The sequence below is a fragment of the Caenorhabditis remanei genome, chromosome III, assembly GCF_010183535.1.
Source record: "Caenorhabditis remanei strain PX506 chromosome III, whole genome shotgun sequence".
Lineage (NCBI taxonomy): Eukaryota > Metazoa > Nematoda > Chromadorea > Rhabditida > Rhabditidae > Caenorhabditis > Caenorhabditis remanei.
Window position 1 is genome coordinate 14,942,178 of NC_071330.1, and position 16,398 is coordinate 14,958,575.

The 16,398-nt window shown below is 35.6% G+C and overlaps 2 protein-coding genes across 2 annotated transcripts; one reads left to right on the forward strand and one right to left on the reverse strand.

Moving 5' to 3' along the window:
• Positions 1-1,405: 1,405 nt before the first annotated feature.
• GCK72_011445 (uncharacterized protein) lies at positions 1,406-9,840 on the reverse strand (the record flags this gene model as incomplete). The annotated part of the gene is made up of 7 exons (XM_053728450.1): positions 1,406-1,582; positions 3,907-4,283; positions 6,601-6,630; positions 7,003-7,124; positions 9,480-9,591; positions 9,654-9,760; positions 9,809-9,840. 7 exons carry the CDS (start codon positions 9,838-9,840, stop codon positions 1,406-1,408), a joined length of 957 nt encoding a protein of 318 aa, XP_053588027.1.
• A 664-nt stretch (positions 9,841-10,504) lies between these two features.
• Positions 10,505-16,168, forward strand: GCK72_011446 (uncharacterized protein; the record flags this gene model as incomplete). The annotated part of the gene is made up of 7 exons (XM_053728451.1): positions 10,505-10,567; positions 12,441-12,631; positions 13,590-13,732; positions 13,854-13,931; positions 14,388-14,557; positions 14,996-15,191; positions 16,005-16,168. 7 exons carry the CDS (start codon positions 10,505-10,507, stop codon positions 16,166-16,168), a joined length of 1,005 nt encoding a protein of 334 aa, XP_053588028.1.
• Positions 16,169-16,398: the final 230 nt, after the last annotated feature.

A 16,398-nucleotide genomic window follows, 5' to 3' on the forward strand; every position in this document is an offset into this window, starting at 1 on the left:
ATATTTATAGATAATTACAGAAAAAAAAAAGACTGAAAATTAGCTAAAAATGGGGTGTCAGAGGGAAAATTACAGTAAAAATGACTGGAAAATAGTGAAAAAAGGGCTAAAAAATGGGGTTTTAGGAATGTTTTTTTTTGAAATATGAGCTAAAAATGACTGACAGTCAGTCAAAACCCTGTCTGAAATGACTAAAAGTTCTAAAAAGTGGCTGAAAATTGAGTTTTTGTAGCAAAAAATGGGAAAATTTTGGCTGAAAAGAGCTTCAAAACCGATTTTTGACATGAAAATTTGAAAATTTCAGCCAATTTCCAGCGTTTTTCCATCAAAAATTGCCATTTTTCTTGATTTTTTAAATCTAAAATCGCTGTAAACTTTCTAAATCTTCTAAAAATCCATTAAAAAATTGCAATTTTGACAGAATACGGTCTCAAATATGGCTGAAACTGCCAAAAATTAGCATTTTCAGCCAATTTTTTTCTCTTTTTAGGTCATTTTGAGCCAAAAATCAATAAAACAATGATAGTGTCAGCGAAAATTACGAAAAAACCTGAAATTTGACTGAAAATGCCTTAAAAAATGAGCGTTTTCAGCCGATTTTCTCGATTTTTCCTCATTTTTTGAGCATTTTGAGCCGAAAATTAATAAAAATTTTTACAGAATATGGCGAAAATTATAGAAAATTAGCTAAAAATGGGTTTCAGAAAGGAAAATTACAGTAAAAATAGGCGGAAAATAGTGAAAAAAAGCTAAAAAATGGGGTTTTTCGATTAAAATTTGCCATTTTTCTCGACTTTTTAAACCTAAAACCGATTCAAAACGTTTGAAATCCTCTAAAATCCATAGAAAAGGTAATTTTGACTGAAAAAAAGTCACAAATTTGACTGAAAATGCCTAAAAATGAGCATTTTCAGCCGATTTTCTCGGTTTTTCCTCATTTTTTTATGGCATTTTTCTGAAATTTTGAGGGCAAAATCAATAAAAAATATGGGAAATTTGGCTGAAATTAAGTTTTTGGTATATTTTTTGTATAAAAATCTGAAATTTTCAGCGTTTTTCTATCAGAAAAAGCCTATTTTCTCGATTTTTTTCAGCCTAAAATCCAGAAAAATGGCAATTTTTAATATAAAAACGCTGAAATTTGTAGATTTTCATGTCAAAAACCGCTGAAAGACTCAATTTCAGTGATTTTCAGCCAAAATTTTCACATTTCTTGAGCCAATAACCCAATTTCATAGCGAACATTACAGAAAACTTAAAATGAACTAAATAGGTTATTTTGGCTGAAAATGACACAAATTCGGGTAAAAATGTCTTAAAAATGAGCATTTTCAGCCGATTTTCTCGGTTTTTACTCATTTTTCAGACATTTTGAGCCAAAAATCAATAGAAAATTATAGAAATTCTACATATGATATCCAGAAGACGATTGTTGCTGATGATGATGTTGATGTTGTTGCTGTGTCATTTGTTGTTGATTTGGTTTCGGAAGTTTCGCCATCAACTTTTTCACCTCTTCCTTCTCATCGAATGATCTCCACAATGTGTACATTTTGTAGATTTGATCCGTGCAATCGGCCACCTGGAATAGGGAAAATATCAAAAAATTTCAAAAATTTCAGAAAAATTCGGTCAAAAACCATCAAAAATGACCTCAAACCCCGGAAAACCTCGTGCCTGGCGCACCTTTGACGCGTTTTTTGTTAAAAAAAAATTTGCTCAAAATTGCTCAAAATTCATAAAAACCTATCACATGTCGTGATGCTGGTGCGCCTTTGACGCGTTCTTGTCCCCCTGGTTAGCTAGAAATGATGACTGGCGCACCTGTGACGCGCGTCAATGATTATCAGCCGTTTTTTCACCGATTTTCAACCGGATTTTTACGAAAAGACGCCAAAGGTGCGCCAGACACTAAATTTCCGACAATTTTGGTTCTTTTTCAGGCGATTTCAAGCGTTTTTAAATGAATTTTTGCTCAAAACCAAAGAATTTCAACCGATTTTTCACCATTTTTTATTTATTTTTTCGTAGAATTTCAGCCTCGCGTCAAAGGTGCGCCAGTCATTCAATTTTCTACTATTTTGGCAATTTTCACTCATTTTTGTGCATTTTGGCTCAAAATCATCGATTGTCAGCCGATTTTGTATAATTTTTCGTCGAATTTCAGCCACGCGTCAAAGGTGCGCCAGAGAAAGATTTTCAGCTAGTTTTAAGAAAAGGCGCTAAAGGTGCGCCAGACAATACTCATATTTGAATTTGGACGATTCTAGAGCTGAAAATGCGAATTTTTGACAATTTTCAGCTCATTTTCTATCATTTTTTGTCGAATTTCATGATGACGACACCCGTCAAAGGTGCGCCAGATATGCATTATTTTATGAAAAGGCGCCAAAGATGCGCCAGCCATTCAATTTTCTACTATTTTGGCTCTTTTTCAATCGATTTAAAGCATTTTTCTCTATTTTTGCTTAAAACCAACGATTTTCAGTCATTTTCTGACCATTTTTCGTCGATTTTCAGCCTGATGATGAAACGCGTCAAAGGTGCGCCAGACTTGCGTTCTTTTGAAGATTTTTAATCGGATTTCCACAAAATAGCGCCTACGGTGCGCCAGACGTTAAATTTCCGACTATTTTGGCTCTTTTTCAGTCGATTTCAGGCATTTCGCGTCAAAGGTGCGCCAGAGAAGGATTTTCAACCGGATTTTCACGAAAATGCGCCAAAGGTGCGCCAGGCAATACTCATATTTGAATTTGGACAATTCTAGAGCTGAAAATGCGAATTTTTGACCATTTTCGGCCATTTTTTTTATGAATTTTGGCTCATTTTTGACAATTTTCGTCGAATTTCACCCCGGATGATGAAACGCGTCAAAGGTGCGCCAGACGTTAAATTTCCGACTATTTTGGCTCTTTTTCAATCGATTTAATGCAATTTTCACTCATTATTATGAATTTTGGCTCAAAATCATCGATTTACAGCCATTTTCTCGTCGAATTTCAGATGAAACGCGTCAAAGGTGCGCCAGACATTCAATTTCCGACTATTTTGGTTCTTTTTCAGTCGATTTAAAGCATTTCGCGTCAAAGGTGCGCCAGAGAAGGATTTTCAACCGGATTTTCACAGAAAGGCGCCAAAGGTGCGCCAGACATTGCTCAAATTTGAATTTGGACCATTCTAGAGCTGAAAATGCGAATTTTTAACGATTTTCGGCCATTTTTTTAATGAATTTTGGCTCAAAATCAACGATTTTCAGCAGATTTTTGACCATTTTCTATAATTTTTCATCGAATTTCAACCTCACGTCAAAGGTGCGCCAGACGTTAAATTTTCTACTATTTTGGCTCTTTTTCAGTCGATTTAAAGCAATTTTCACTCATTCTTGTGCATTTTGGCTCAAAATCATCGATTTTCAGCCGATTTTGTATAATTTTTCGTCGAATTTCAGCTTAATGGTGAAACGCGTCAAAGGTGCGCCAGACTTGCGTTCTTTTGAAGATTTTTAATCGGATTTCCACAAAATAGCGCCTACGGTGCGCCAGACATCAAATTTCCGAATATTACGGTTTTTGTCAGATGATTTCAAGCATTTCGCGTCAAAGGTGCGCCAGAGAAGGATTTTCAACCGGATTTTCACGAAAATGCGCCAAAGGTGCGCCAGGCAATACTCATATTTGAATTTGGACAATTCTAGAGCTGAAAATGCGAATTTTTGACCATTTTCTATAATGTTTTATCGAATTTCAACCTCGCGCCAAAGGTGCACCAGCCATTCAATTTCCGACTATTTTGGCTCTTTTTCACTCATTCTTGTGCATTTTTGGGTCAAAATCAACGATTTTCAGCCGATTTTTGACCATTTTCAGACAATTTTCCATCATTTTTCATCGAATTTCAGCCCTTTACCTTCTCCATATCAACATCCACCTCTACCATCCATCCCTCCAACTCTTCGCCCCTTCCCATCAAATCCATAGCAACAAGAATCGAAGAGATGGCAATAATATGTGGTGCGTAGATCAAACCGACATCACATCTCAACGTATCATTTATCACTTTCTGACATTGCGCTTCGATCGATTCGAAATCTTTGAGTGGAGACGTTGGAGACGCAGACGAATTCGTATACAAACGGAAATCATCTAATAATTCGACCATTGGCCTCTGCGGGTGATACACTACGAGACAACAATCGAGAATTTCGACGAGAATAAATTCAGAATCGTAGAGGACACCGTTCTTCGCCGACGTCGTCTCGAATGTCACTCCCCATCGTTTTGGTACTGAAAATTAAAGAAGTTTTTGTGGTTTTTAGGTTAGAAAATAGCAAAAATCACTGTTTAAAGTTGAATTTCAAACGATTTATACCAAAATTGCATTTAAAAAGTGCTTTTTCAACCTAGAGACCCTAAAAATCCGCATTTTCCGTACCGAATTCGCTCAAAAATCAATATTTGGTACTGAAAATGTGAGTTTTAGAAAGTTTTAATGAGGAAACATCTTTTTTTAACGACATTTTGGTCAAAATTCAACATTTTCAGTTATTTTTATGCGACAATACGGATTTTCAATGGTTTCTAGGTTGGAAATTAGTGAAAATCAAGATTTTGAGGGATCAAAAATCAGTATTTCGTACTGAAAATAGTCCCGAAAATGTGGATTTGCAAAGTTTTTTCTTCAAAAAAGGACTGAAATTATAATTTTTATCAAATTTTAGATTCCGATATGCTTGAAATCGCTACGATTCCCGTTCTCCTGACTCAAAATGAGCCTATTATCGGAATAAAAAGTTCCGACATTTTTTACCGACGCGCAAAAGTCCCGCCACTGATCTTCGGGAACGCCCACTTATCATCTTGCAATTTCAGGGCACGGTTTCAGTTCTATTTACACTGATTTCGCGGGCAAAACTTTCAAAAATACTACTTTTTCAATTAAATTTGACAGAAAAAAACAAATTTCAAGGAAAATAGATCAAATTTCATTAAAAAAGTAGTATTCTTGAAAATTTTGCCCGCGAAATCAGTGTAAATAGAACTGAAACCGTGCCCTGAAATTGCAAGATGATAAGTGGGCGTTCCCGGGAGATCAGTGGCGGGACTTTTGCGCGTCGGTAAAAAATGTCGGAACTTTTTTATTCCGATAATAAGTGGAAGAGATTTTCTCCTCGAGGCCGTGTAGTCCTCTCGGACAAAATGTTTGCTTCAATTTTCCGCGATATAAATTGAAAAAAAAACACGAACAGTTTGCTGGAAAAGAATTGAGCAAAGAAGTGAGCAAACATTTTGTCCGAGAGGATAACACGGTCTCGTGTTTCGGATGGCGAAAGCGCACCAGAATCACGACATTTTATAAATTTTGAGCAATTTTAAGCTAATTTTGAGCTAACAACCGGTCAGAAACCTTTAAACTCGTGTCTGGCGCGCGTTTGACGCGTTTTTTGTTAAAAAATTTTCCTCAAAATCGCTCAAAATCCCTAAAAACGTACTTTCGGAAGTCGCAGAGGCTGGCGCGCCTTCGACGTTTTTTATTCATAAAATTGGTTCCAAGTCGTTAAAACGACTCATAGAAACTGATCGAGAAGTCTATAAGTCGCTTTGCTGGCGCGCCGTTGACGCTTTTTTTAAAATTTAGCTCGAATCGGCTCTTTACTGGCGCGCCTTAGACGCGTTTGTATTCTGCGACTTCCGAAAGCACGTTTTTATGAGTCATGACCAATTTTTAGATAGTTTTCCAATAAAAACGCGTCGAAGGTGCGCCAGACACGAGGTTTTCCGGGTTTTGACGTCATTTTTGATGGTTTTTGACCGATTTTTTCCATACTTGCAAACCGGGCCGAAACGGGCCGGGGCGTAACTCGCTTCAAACTCAATATTATGATCTGAAAAATATACCAAAATGTAGATCTCAGGGAGTTCTATGTCCGTGACCCACTGCGGGCCGGATGGCTATTCGGTAATGTGCCGCGGGCCGGGAAAAAGTGCGAAAAAACGCGAAAATGGCCAAAAAAGCCGTTCTAGCCCGACACGCGGCACATTAACGAATAGCCATCCAACCAGTAGTGGGTCATGGAGATAGAACTCGTCGAGATCTACATTTTGGTATATGTTTGAGCTCATAATATTGAGTTTGAAGCGAGTTACGCCCCGGCCCGTGTCGGCCCGTTTCGGCCCGGTTTGCAAGTATGATTTTTTCTGAAATTTTCTCTGGAAAAAACCGGGCCGACACGGGCCGGCGCGTAACTCGCTTCAAACTCAATATTATGAGCTCAAACATATACCAAAATGTAGATCTCAACGAGTTCTATGTCCATGACTAACTACAGGCCGGATGGCTATTCGTTAATGTACCGCGAACTGGGCTAGAATGGCTTTTTTGGCACTTCTTAACTGCCGGCGGCGCATTAACGAATAGCCATCCGGCCTGTAGTTAGTCATGGACATAAAGATCTACATTTTGGTATTTTTTTCAGCTCATAATATTGAGTTTGAAGAGAGTTACCGGCCCATGTCAGCCCGGTTTGCAAGTATGGGTTCGTGAACAAATATTTATGTTTAATTATAAAAAAAACTTAGGCGTTTTCAAAAAAGAAGAGCGTACAATCATATTCGACTCCCCATCGATTTGGCACTGAAAAAAGCGGTTTGCGATATTTTTATAGAAGGAAAATATCGATTTTAGGTCAATTTTTGCCAGAAATAACCAATTTTTAGATGAAAAATCACGAAAATACCATCAAAATCGTCAAAAATGACACATTTCCAATTTTTGATCAGTTTTTAATATTTTTCTGCATGAAAAAACCTCAAATTTAGTTGAAAATCACGGAAATCGACTCAGAAACGAAAATTCCATCAAAAATCGTTTTATAAAAAGACAAATTTCCGATTTTTGATCAGTTTTTGTTTGAAAAAGCGGTTAAAAATAGGGTTTTGACTTGAATTTTATCAATTTTCTCTCATTTTCAGCCTAAAAATTACATTTTCAGTGCCAGAAACTCACAAACGAGAGCAGTATTCTTGAGAAAACTGGATACACTCAAAGTGGTATGCTCTTCGACTTTACACGCCAAGAATAGAGCTGTCGAGGCGACAAGAAATGGACACATGTCACGGAATGATTGTCTGAAATATTGAGAGGGATTTTAAGAGAGAAAATAGCGAAATTTTGAGAAAAATCGGGTGAAAATTGATCGAAAATTGCTCAAATTTTCACTAAAAATCATAAAAATTCTGCAAAAAATGTGATTTTCAGCAATTTTTGTTAGTTTTCAACAGGGATGTGCCTATGGAGGCGCTTTGGGCGCTGAAAGATTTCAAAGTGGGCGAAAATGCGACGAGAGAGAGTGTGTAAAATCGAGAGAGTGTGTCTGCGTCTCTCCATTTCGCACACTCTTTCTCGTCGCATTTTCAAATTTCGGCTGAAAATGCGAGGCGCTCAACGCCACCCGGGCACATACCTGGTTTTCAATGAATTTTTATCCGATTTTTCATCATTTTGGAGAAAAAATCGGTAAAAAATTGATAGAAAATGATAAAAAATGACCTAAAATCACATTTTTTTGCAGTATTTTTTTGATCAAACTCGATTTTTCCCAATTCTGGACGGTTTTTGCTCGATTTTGGCCCAAAAATTGTGAATTTTAGTTGAAAAATCACAAAAATTGACGTTTCCATGTTTAAAAATGGCGGTAACGCTATCAAAACTGGAATATTTTGCCAAAATCGGTAAAAATCGGATTTTTTTACCTCAAATTTTGGAAAAAACATTTTAAGTGTCAAAAATGCTGAAAAACCACGTTAAAATCGTGAATATCACTGAAAATCGTATTCAAAATGGTCGAAATAGCTGGAATCTGAAAACTATCGATTTTGGTCATTTTTTGACTGTTTTTGGGGGATTTTGGTTCAAAAATTACAAATTTTAGCTGAAAAACAATAAAAAACTCGCTCAAAACCGTCCAAAAACCCTAATTTTTCAACTAAATCGCTGAATATCGATAACAAAGCTCTCTGGACCGATTTTTTTTTCAATTTCGGCCCAAAACGGGTCGATTTTGCCTGAAAAATCATAAAAATCGACACGAAAACTCTAAAAATTATGAAATTTCTGAAAAAAAAATACGAAAAACTGCTCAAAATAGACTGAAATTGAACAATTTTTAATTTTAAACTTTGGCTGTTTTTTCTAGTTTTCTGTGTCGTGAATATCGCTGAAAATCGTATTCAAAATGGTTGAAATTGCTAAAAACCTGAAAACTATCGATTTTGGTCATTTTTTGACTATTTTTGATCGACTTTGGCTCAAAAATTGTGAATTTCAGTTGAAAAATCACGAAAATTGACTTAAAATCGAAGAAAAAACGCTAATTTTTTGACAAATTTGCCAAACATCGGGTAAAATACCGATAAAAATCTATAACAGAGGTCACTGGACCGATTTTGTTCAATTTTGGCGCAAAATGGGTCAATTTTGCTTTAAAAAAATGCAAAAATCGACAAAAAACTGCTGAAAATAGACTCAAATTGAAAATTTTCTCATTTTGAAGTTACAAAATGAATTTTAGGGTCGATTTTTGACAGAAATAACCAATTTTTGGCTTAAAAATCATGAAAATGAGCTCAGAATGATCAAATTCCGCAGAAATTCCGTTAAAATCGTCCAAAAATGATGAATTTCCGATTTTTGAGTCATTGTTTATCCGGTTAAGCTTGAAAAAGCTCAAACTCAGTAAAAAACAACAAAAATTGACACATAAACCCAAAAAAAAGACGAGTATTTGTAATTTTTTAACAAAATTTGAGCGCTTTCAAGCAAAAACTGATCAAAAATGTCTCAAAAATTACATTTTTAGACGATTTCGACGGAATTTTAACGGATTTCACAACTTCTGAGCTCAGTTTTGCGATTTTTCAGCTGAAAATTGGGGATTTCCGGCAAAAATTGACCAAAAATCAATTTTTCCGCGTTAAAATTGAAAATTGTTCAATTTCAGTCTATTTTCTTTGTTTTAAGTGAATTTTTCAGGTTTTTAGCGAATTTTACTATGTTTTCACGAAAAAACCAATAATTTTTGTAAATTTTAAATAGAAATTGACCAATTTTGTCCCAAAATTGAGCAAAAACCGTCTAGAATTAGAGAAAATCGATTTTTAGCGGTATTTTGCACGATTTTCAGTGATTTAGCCAAAAAATTAGCGTTTTTCTTCAATTTTAAGTCAATTTTCGTAATTTTTCAGCTGAAATTCCCACTTTTTGAGACAATATCGATCAAAAACAGTCCAAAAATCACAAAAATCGATATTTTTCAGATTCCAGCTATTTCGACCATTTTGAATACGTTTTTCAGCGATATCCACCATTTTTACGTGATTTTTCAGCATTTTAAATCTAAAAAAACCAGGAAAATCAGCCAAAAAACTGCAAAAATTCTTTTTTTTTTCAATTTTTTTGATTTTTCCAAATTTCCAGTCACCTACCTCAAATAAAACCGTTTAAAATAGACAATAGCTGTCGCTATAACTTGTTGTCTCAGTTTACACCCAACATTCGCTTGAGAATGAGCGCATTCTGTGGCCACCGCCGTGATAACTGAAAAATTATCGATTTTTTCAATTTTTTCGGATTTTTTTTGTTAATTTTGATCTATTTACAGTTCGCCCAAAAAATATTCAATCGATTGTACTCGTCTTCGCTATACGTCTTCATATCCTCGGCTCGTTGCTTCCAAATTTCAGTTTTATCGAACATCCACTGTTGTCTGAACGAAAATCGCTGATTTTGGTGTCAAAATGTGCGGAATTCTTACGCATGACTACTTTTCCAGAAATTCATCGCCATTTTTGATTTATTTAGCAGAAAAAATCACCGAAAACCGTCTGGAAATCGCTGAAATCCGTGGAGAAAATAAATTAAATCAGTGTCGATTTACGATAAACAACACGCGCTAGCGGGATAGCGGAGTGTCGTACTGAGAGAAAAGCGCGCGAGATTTGAATTTAGTTTTCTTTCGCTTTTCAGATTTTTATGAGGTTTTCAAGGGTTTTTCAGTGTTTTTTTGTAATATTTTTTTGAAAAAAATTAATTTTCAGCTGTTCCAACCTCCAAACCAGTCCCTCTTCCCCCTACCTCCCTCAATGACCACTCAAACTTTCGATTTTCCCGAAAAAAGTGGGCGGAGCCTAATCGGAGATTGACACAGCGTAAAGAAATCGTCATTTCTTTCAATTATTTGTTTGTAAAAGCGGAGAAATCACAATTTGTCACTCGAAATGTGCCCTTATCTATGTCTTGTCACCTCTCTGGCAGGGTGAATCACTAAAATATCAATTTTTGAGTGTTTTCTAGTTTTGATCTACCGTAATGTGTATAAATAGTGATTTTGAACTAGAAAAAAGTTAAATTTTTTAGTTTTGTAAAATAATTTCCAAAAAAACATTTTTTTTGAAAATTTTTTTTTCAGATTTTTTTTGTTGCTGAAAATTTTTTGTCTGAAAATCTGAAAATGTCCATCAACATGAATGCGAATTTCTTGAAACTGCTTACCCACTTCCGCAGACACGATTTGGTGAGTTTTATTTTTTTAATGGGTAAAATTCGTAAAAACTAAAAAATTTGGGTCCGCGGCCTAGTTTTCCGGATTTTGTGAAAGTTAGGTCATCAATTTTTGGAAATTAAGTTTACAATGTTATAGAATTTTAAAAAAGCTCCTTTTTAGTTAAAAAATCACCTGAAAACCTCTGAAAACAAGAGAGTTATAAAGGTTTTAAGGTCGGTGGCCTAATTTTTCTTCCAGCGGAAAACTTCTGCCACAATTTTTGTATTTTATATATTTTCACGGTTAGTAAACGTGAAAACAATCAACTTCCAAAAAAAATTACTGAAAAATATCAAAAAATGAAAAAGTTACAGATTTTCGAAACTTTTCGAAACTTTTCGAAAATTCCCGTTGACAAAATCTACCGTAACCCGGTCAGATATGCTCCAAATTTTTCGAAACTACAATTTTTGAATTCAGCGCGTCAAGACGCTTCGAATGAGTATAATCATGACTAGGTTCGTAGTAAGTCGGGTCCCACCACGAAAAGGGTCCCCTGGGGTACTGTAGTTTTCGTGGCGGGACCCAACTTGCTTCAAACCTAGACATGATTATACTCATTCGAAGCGTCTTGACGCCCTGATTCTGAATATCTAATTTGTATTGTTGTCAGATAAAATCATAGAAAGATATAGCAGAAAAACCGTCTGAAATCTCCAATTTTTGCCTTTTTTCCACTTTTTCCGCCGAAAAAAGGTCAGTTCTCCTATAAAAAGTTTCTTTCTTATCTAATCAAAGTCCTTTAAGACACCGGATGAAGTACACAGGTACTGTCAGTCCGTTTGACCTGTCTCTTCCCTTTTTCTCTGCGTCTCCACACTCTCTCATCACTTTTTTCTCAATTAGATAGAAATTGACCTACTTTTCGACACCGCGCGTCTTTTCTCGGTCAAATTATAAGAAAAGAGAGGAAATGGAAAACAAATAATTGGTGTGTGAGTGACTGGCAGGAGGGGTATGTTCAAATTGACACAAGCAGAAAAATGAATTGAAGAAAATTGAAAATTTTTCGAAAAGAAAATATTTGTTTTTTGAACAAAAACTACAAAATGGCTACAGAAAAAGTTTGCGAAAAGTGAAAAAAAAATTAATTTTTTTTTGAAAACTGGTGGCCGAGGTCTGATGGCCTAGAAATCACTCATTAGGGCACAAAACATATAAATTCAAAATTTGCACGCTAAGAGCTTTCAAATGAGTATAATCATGCCTAGGTTTGGAGAAAATTGAAAATTTTAGGAAATTTGGGTCCCCGCACGAAAAAAACGAAAACTTGGAGGGTTACTGTAGGCTAACGTGGTTACAATTATTTTTCGCAAGTAGTTTGACAAATTTCCTATTGTTTGTACTAAAATTCACTCAGAAATGTTGAAATTTAAAAAAGTAACAGATTTTCGAATCTTTTCGAAATTTTTCGAAAATCAAAATGTCCCAAAAACTACAGTATCCCACTCAGATTCGTGTCGAGACTCATGAAATTTAAGTATTTGGAATCCGCGCTTTGAGACGGTTCAGGAAAGTATAATCATGCCTAGGTTTGGAGTAAATCGGGTCTCGCCACGAAATTTGGCACCTGGGTTACTGTAGTTTTCGTGGTGGGACCCAACTTGCTTCAAACCTGGTCATGATTATACTCATTCAAAGCGTCTTGACGAGCTTAATCTAAATATATTATTTTTAAAAGTCATGCTGCAAAATCGAAAAAGTTACAGCAATTTCAGTGAATTTCAGATTTGCGAAAATTTTCGAAAATCTGTAACGTTTTGAATTTTTACCCGGTTTTTCAGATTTTTGTACCGAAATGTTCAGAATCGACTAAACTACTCACTAAAACTAAAATTTTCAGACCAACTTCAAATCGGAGCACGATGAGCTCTACGAGAAGGCACTCGAATCGGGGGATCATTTGGAAGTGACATCTCACTATTATAGTGTTATGAGTACTGTAATCGATGAGTATTTTGGTGGAAATTTCCATTTTGTCCCACCGAAATTCGAGGGACAACCGCTGGAGGAGGCGTTGAAGTCTCTTCATCAGTGAGTTTTTGTTATTTGGGATGTATTTTTGTGAAAAAACTGACAAAAATATTTTTATCAAAAAGAAGAAAAAATTCCAAAATTTTTGAGCTAAAAATCAGCTGAAAATGACGGAAAATAAGAAAGTTACAGAATTTCGAAACTTTTCGAAAATCTCGAAAAATTTAAACTACCGTAACCCAGCTCGTTTGCACTCAAATTTCAAAATTTTTATATTTTCAGATTCATCTCAATAAAAGCTTTCAGAAAAGTATAATCATGCCCACATTCGGTAAAAGTTGGGTCCCACCACGAAAACTGGAAGAGAGGGTACTGTAGTTTTCGTGGTGGGACCCATTATACTCCGAATATGGGCATGATTATACTTTTCTGAAAGCTCTCGTCAAGGTAAATCCGAAAATACAACTTTTGAAATTTTCGAGTAAAAATGGATCGGGTTACGGTAGATTGAATTTTTTGAAATTTTCGAATATTTTCGAAATTCTGTAACTTTTTGAGTTTTTGTTGTTTTTATGCCATTTTGCTAGATTAGATCCTTCAAGTAACAAATCATACATAAAAATAGTATCGCTGTCAGAACTACAGTAACCAGGCGTTTTTCGTGGTGGGACCCAAAAAATTCAAAAAAATTGCGTTTTTGGGTTCTGAAACGAAAATTTCTGATGGTTTCTGATTTTGAATGATACCAATAGATAGAGCTCACAGAGACGGTTCAGAAAAGTATAATTATGCCCTGATTTGAAAAAAGTTGGGTCCCACCACGAAAACTACAGTACCCCGGAATCCCCGTTTTCGTGGCGGGACCCAACTTTTTTCAAACCTAGTCATGATTATACTCGTTTGAAGCGTCTCGACGCGCTGAATTCAAATATTTTATTCATTTTTGACAAAAACCTGAAAATTTCGGGTCTAACCACGAAAATCAAAAAACTTTTCTAAAAAATTCAAATTTTTCCAGACACATTGCCTCAAAACTGGAATTGAAGGAGGACGTGAAGTGTCTTGATATCGGATGTGGTATTGGTGGTGTCATGTTGGATATCGCTGATTTTGGCGCCAATTTGACAGGTGTCACTATTGCTCCAAATGAGGCTGAAATTGGTAGGTCTGAAAAAAAAATTTTGGAAAAAAATTGTTGGAAATTTTTTTTCTGAAATTAATATTTGTTTCAATTTGTGTAGTGTTAATTGGCTAATTATCTTACAAAATCCCACTTTTCCAGGCAACGAAAAATTCGCCAACTTGGGGCTATCGGATCGCTGCAAGATTGTCGCCGCTGATTGCCATGAGATGCCTTTCGGTGGGTTACTGTAGTTTTCGGGGTGCCAGATATTTTTTATTGAAATTCCAGAAGATTTGACACATTTTAAGCTATTAACCAACAAAATCGGTTGAAAATTCGAAAAGTTACAGATTTTCAAAAAATTTCGAAAATCTGAAATTTATTGATATTGCTATAACTCTGTCAGTTTTAGCCCAAGACTGAAAATAATGATAGATTTGAAATCAGCACGTCAAGACGGTTTGAATGAGTATAATCATGCCCTGGTTTGAATAAATTTGGGTCTCGCCACGAAAAAGCCATTTCGGGTTACTGTAGTTTTCGTGGTGGGACCCAACTTTCACCGAATGTAGGCATGATTATACTTTTCTGAACCGTCTCAATGAGCTCTATATATTGGTAATATTCAAAACCAGATACAATCAAAAATTTCCGATTTAGAACCCGAAAACCAAAAATTTTCAATTTTTCCAGAAGACGATACATTCGACGTCGCCTATGCTATATATTCTCTTAAATACATCCCAAATTTGGAGACAGTGATGAAAGAAATCCAACGAGTTCTAAAACCCGGAGGAAAATTTATTGTCTACGATTTGATCAAGACCAATGACTATGATGAGGATAATGAGGAGCATTTTAAGGTAAATTCCATGATTTCGTGTGAAAATCTTGTGCAAACCGGATGAAAATATGATATTTGAATTCAGGAGGTTGAGGCGGTTCAGAAAAGTATAATCATGCCTAGGTTTGGAGTAAATTGGGTCTCGCCACGAAATGTGACACCTGGGTTACTGTAGTTTTCGTGGTTTCCCAACTTTTTTCGAACCAGGGCATGATTATACTTTTCTGAAAGCTGCAAATGAGCTGATTTTGAAAATACAAAAATTTTGAAATTTGAGCGCCAACGAGCTGAGTTACGGTAGTTTAAATGTTATGAAATTTTTGAGATTTTCGAAAATTTTCGAAATTCTGTAACTTTCTTAATTTTCAACCAATTTTTTCAATTTTTGGCTTGAAATGACCGGAACTTAAAAATCTATCCATTTATAAATAAAAAATTCAAAAATTCTTATTTCCAGACTCTCCACCACCTGGAATACGCGTGCGGTATGCCCCGCCTCCACACCCAAAACGAAATCGAGAAATCCGCTGAAAATTCTGGAATGCCATTGATCGAACAAGAGAATCTCGAGGAGACTTACGGAAATCGTGCATTCCATTACTGTTTTTCGTCGAGCCCACTTTTCATGTGGCTTGTGACTAGTCCCGTTATTGGTGAGTTCATTTTTCGTGGTGGGACCCACGATTTTTTGAGAATTTTTGAATTAGAATGAAGAATTTTGAATTGCGCACATTTTAAGCCTAAAATCACTTCAAACCAGCAAAAAATAAGAAAGTTACAGAGTTTCGAAAAATGTCGAAATTCTTATTTATTTTGAAAATTGGTGGCCGAAGTCTGGTGGCCTAGAAATTAGTTTCTAGGCCATCAAACATAAAAATTCAGAATCAGCTCGTTGAGAGCTTTCAAATGAGTATAATCATGCCTATATTCTGAAAAATTGAAATTTTATGGAAATTTGGGTCTCGCCAGGAAAACTGGGAGGGTTACTGTAGGCGGAAGTAGTCAGATAGGGTTACTATTATTTTTAAAAGGTAGTTTGACAAATTTCCTATTGCTTGAACTAAAATTTGCTTAAAAATATTGAAATTGAAAAAAGTTACAGATTTTCGAAACTTTTCAAAATTTTCAGTTGACAAAATCTACCGTAACCCGGTAAAATGTGCTCCAAACTTTTCGAAATAAGCATTTTCAAATTCAGCAAGTCAAGACGCTTCGAATGAGTATAATCATGACTAGGTTTGAAACGATTAGGGTCTTGACACGAAAACTACAGTAGTCCTGGATTCGGGTTACTGTAGTTTTCGTGGTGGGACCCAACTTGCTTCAAACCTATTCATGATTATACTCATTCGAAGCGTCTCGACGAGCTGAATCTAAATTTTTTATTTGAAACTTCTGAAAATCACTTTTTTTACCAAAAACTCAAAAATTTTGCCTTTTTTCGAAAATCAATAAATTTTTTCCAGACCACACAATCCGAATGGCTGAAGTCATGAGAATCCTACCAGCCGGCTTCAAACAATTCAATCGAACTTTCCTTTGTGGAACAGTCAACTCAATTGTCGAGGGAGGACGTATGGGAATACTGTCGGGCGCCGATATTTTGCTTTTTGAAAAGAAAATGGAATAATTTTTTTAATTTGAATGGAAATATTGGAAATAAACTTGATTATCAATAATGAATGTGTTTAACCAATCAGGAATCGTCAAAAAGCTCAATAAGGAGACGAATAGGGAAGAATTGTTGGGAATTCATCCGCGATATGTTCTGCAGCCAGAAAGATTACACTGCTTTAAGAAATCGTCATCGTTTAATGCTCAGCATGGTCCGGAAGTATTCCTTGACAATAAATGGATTGG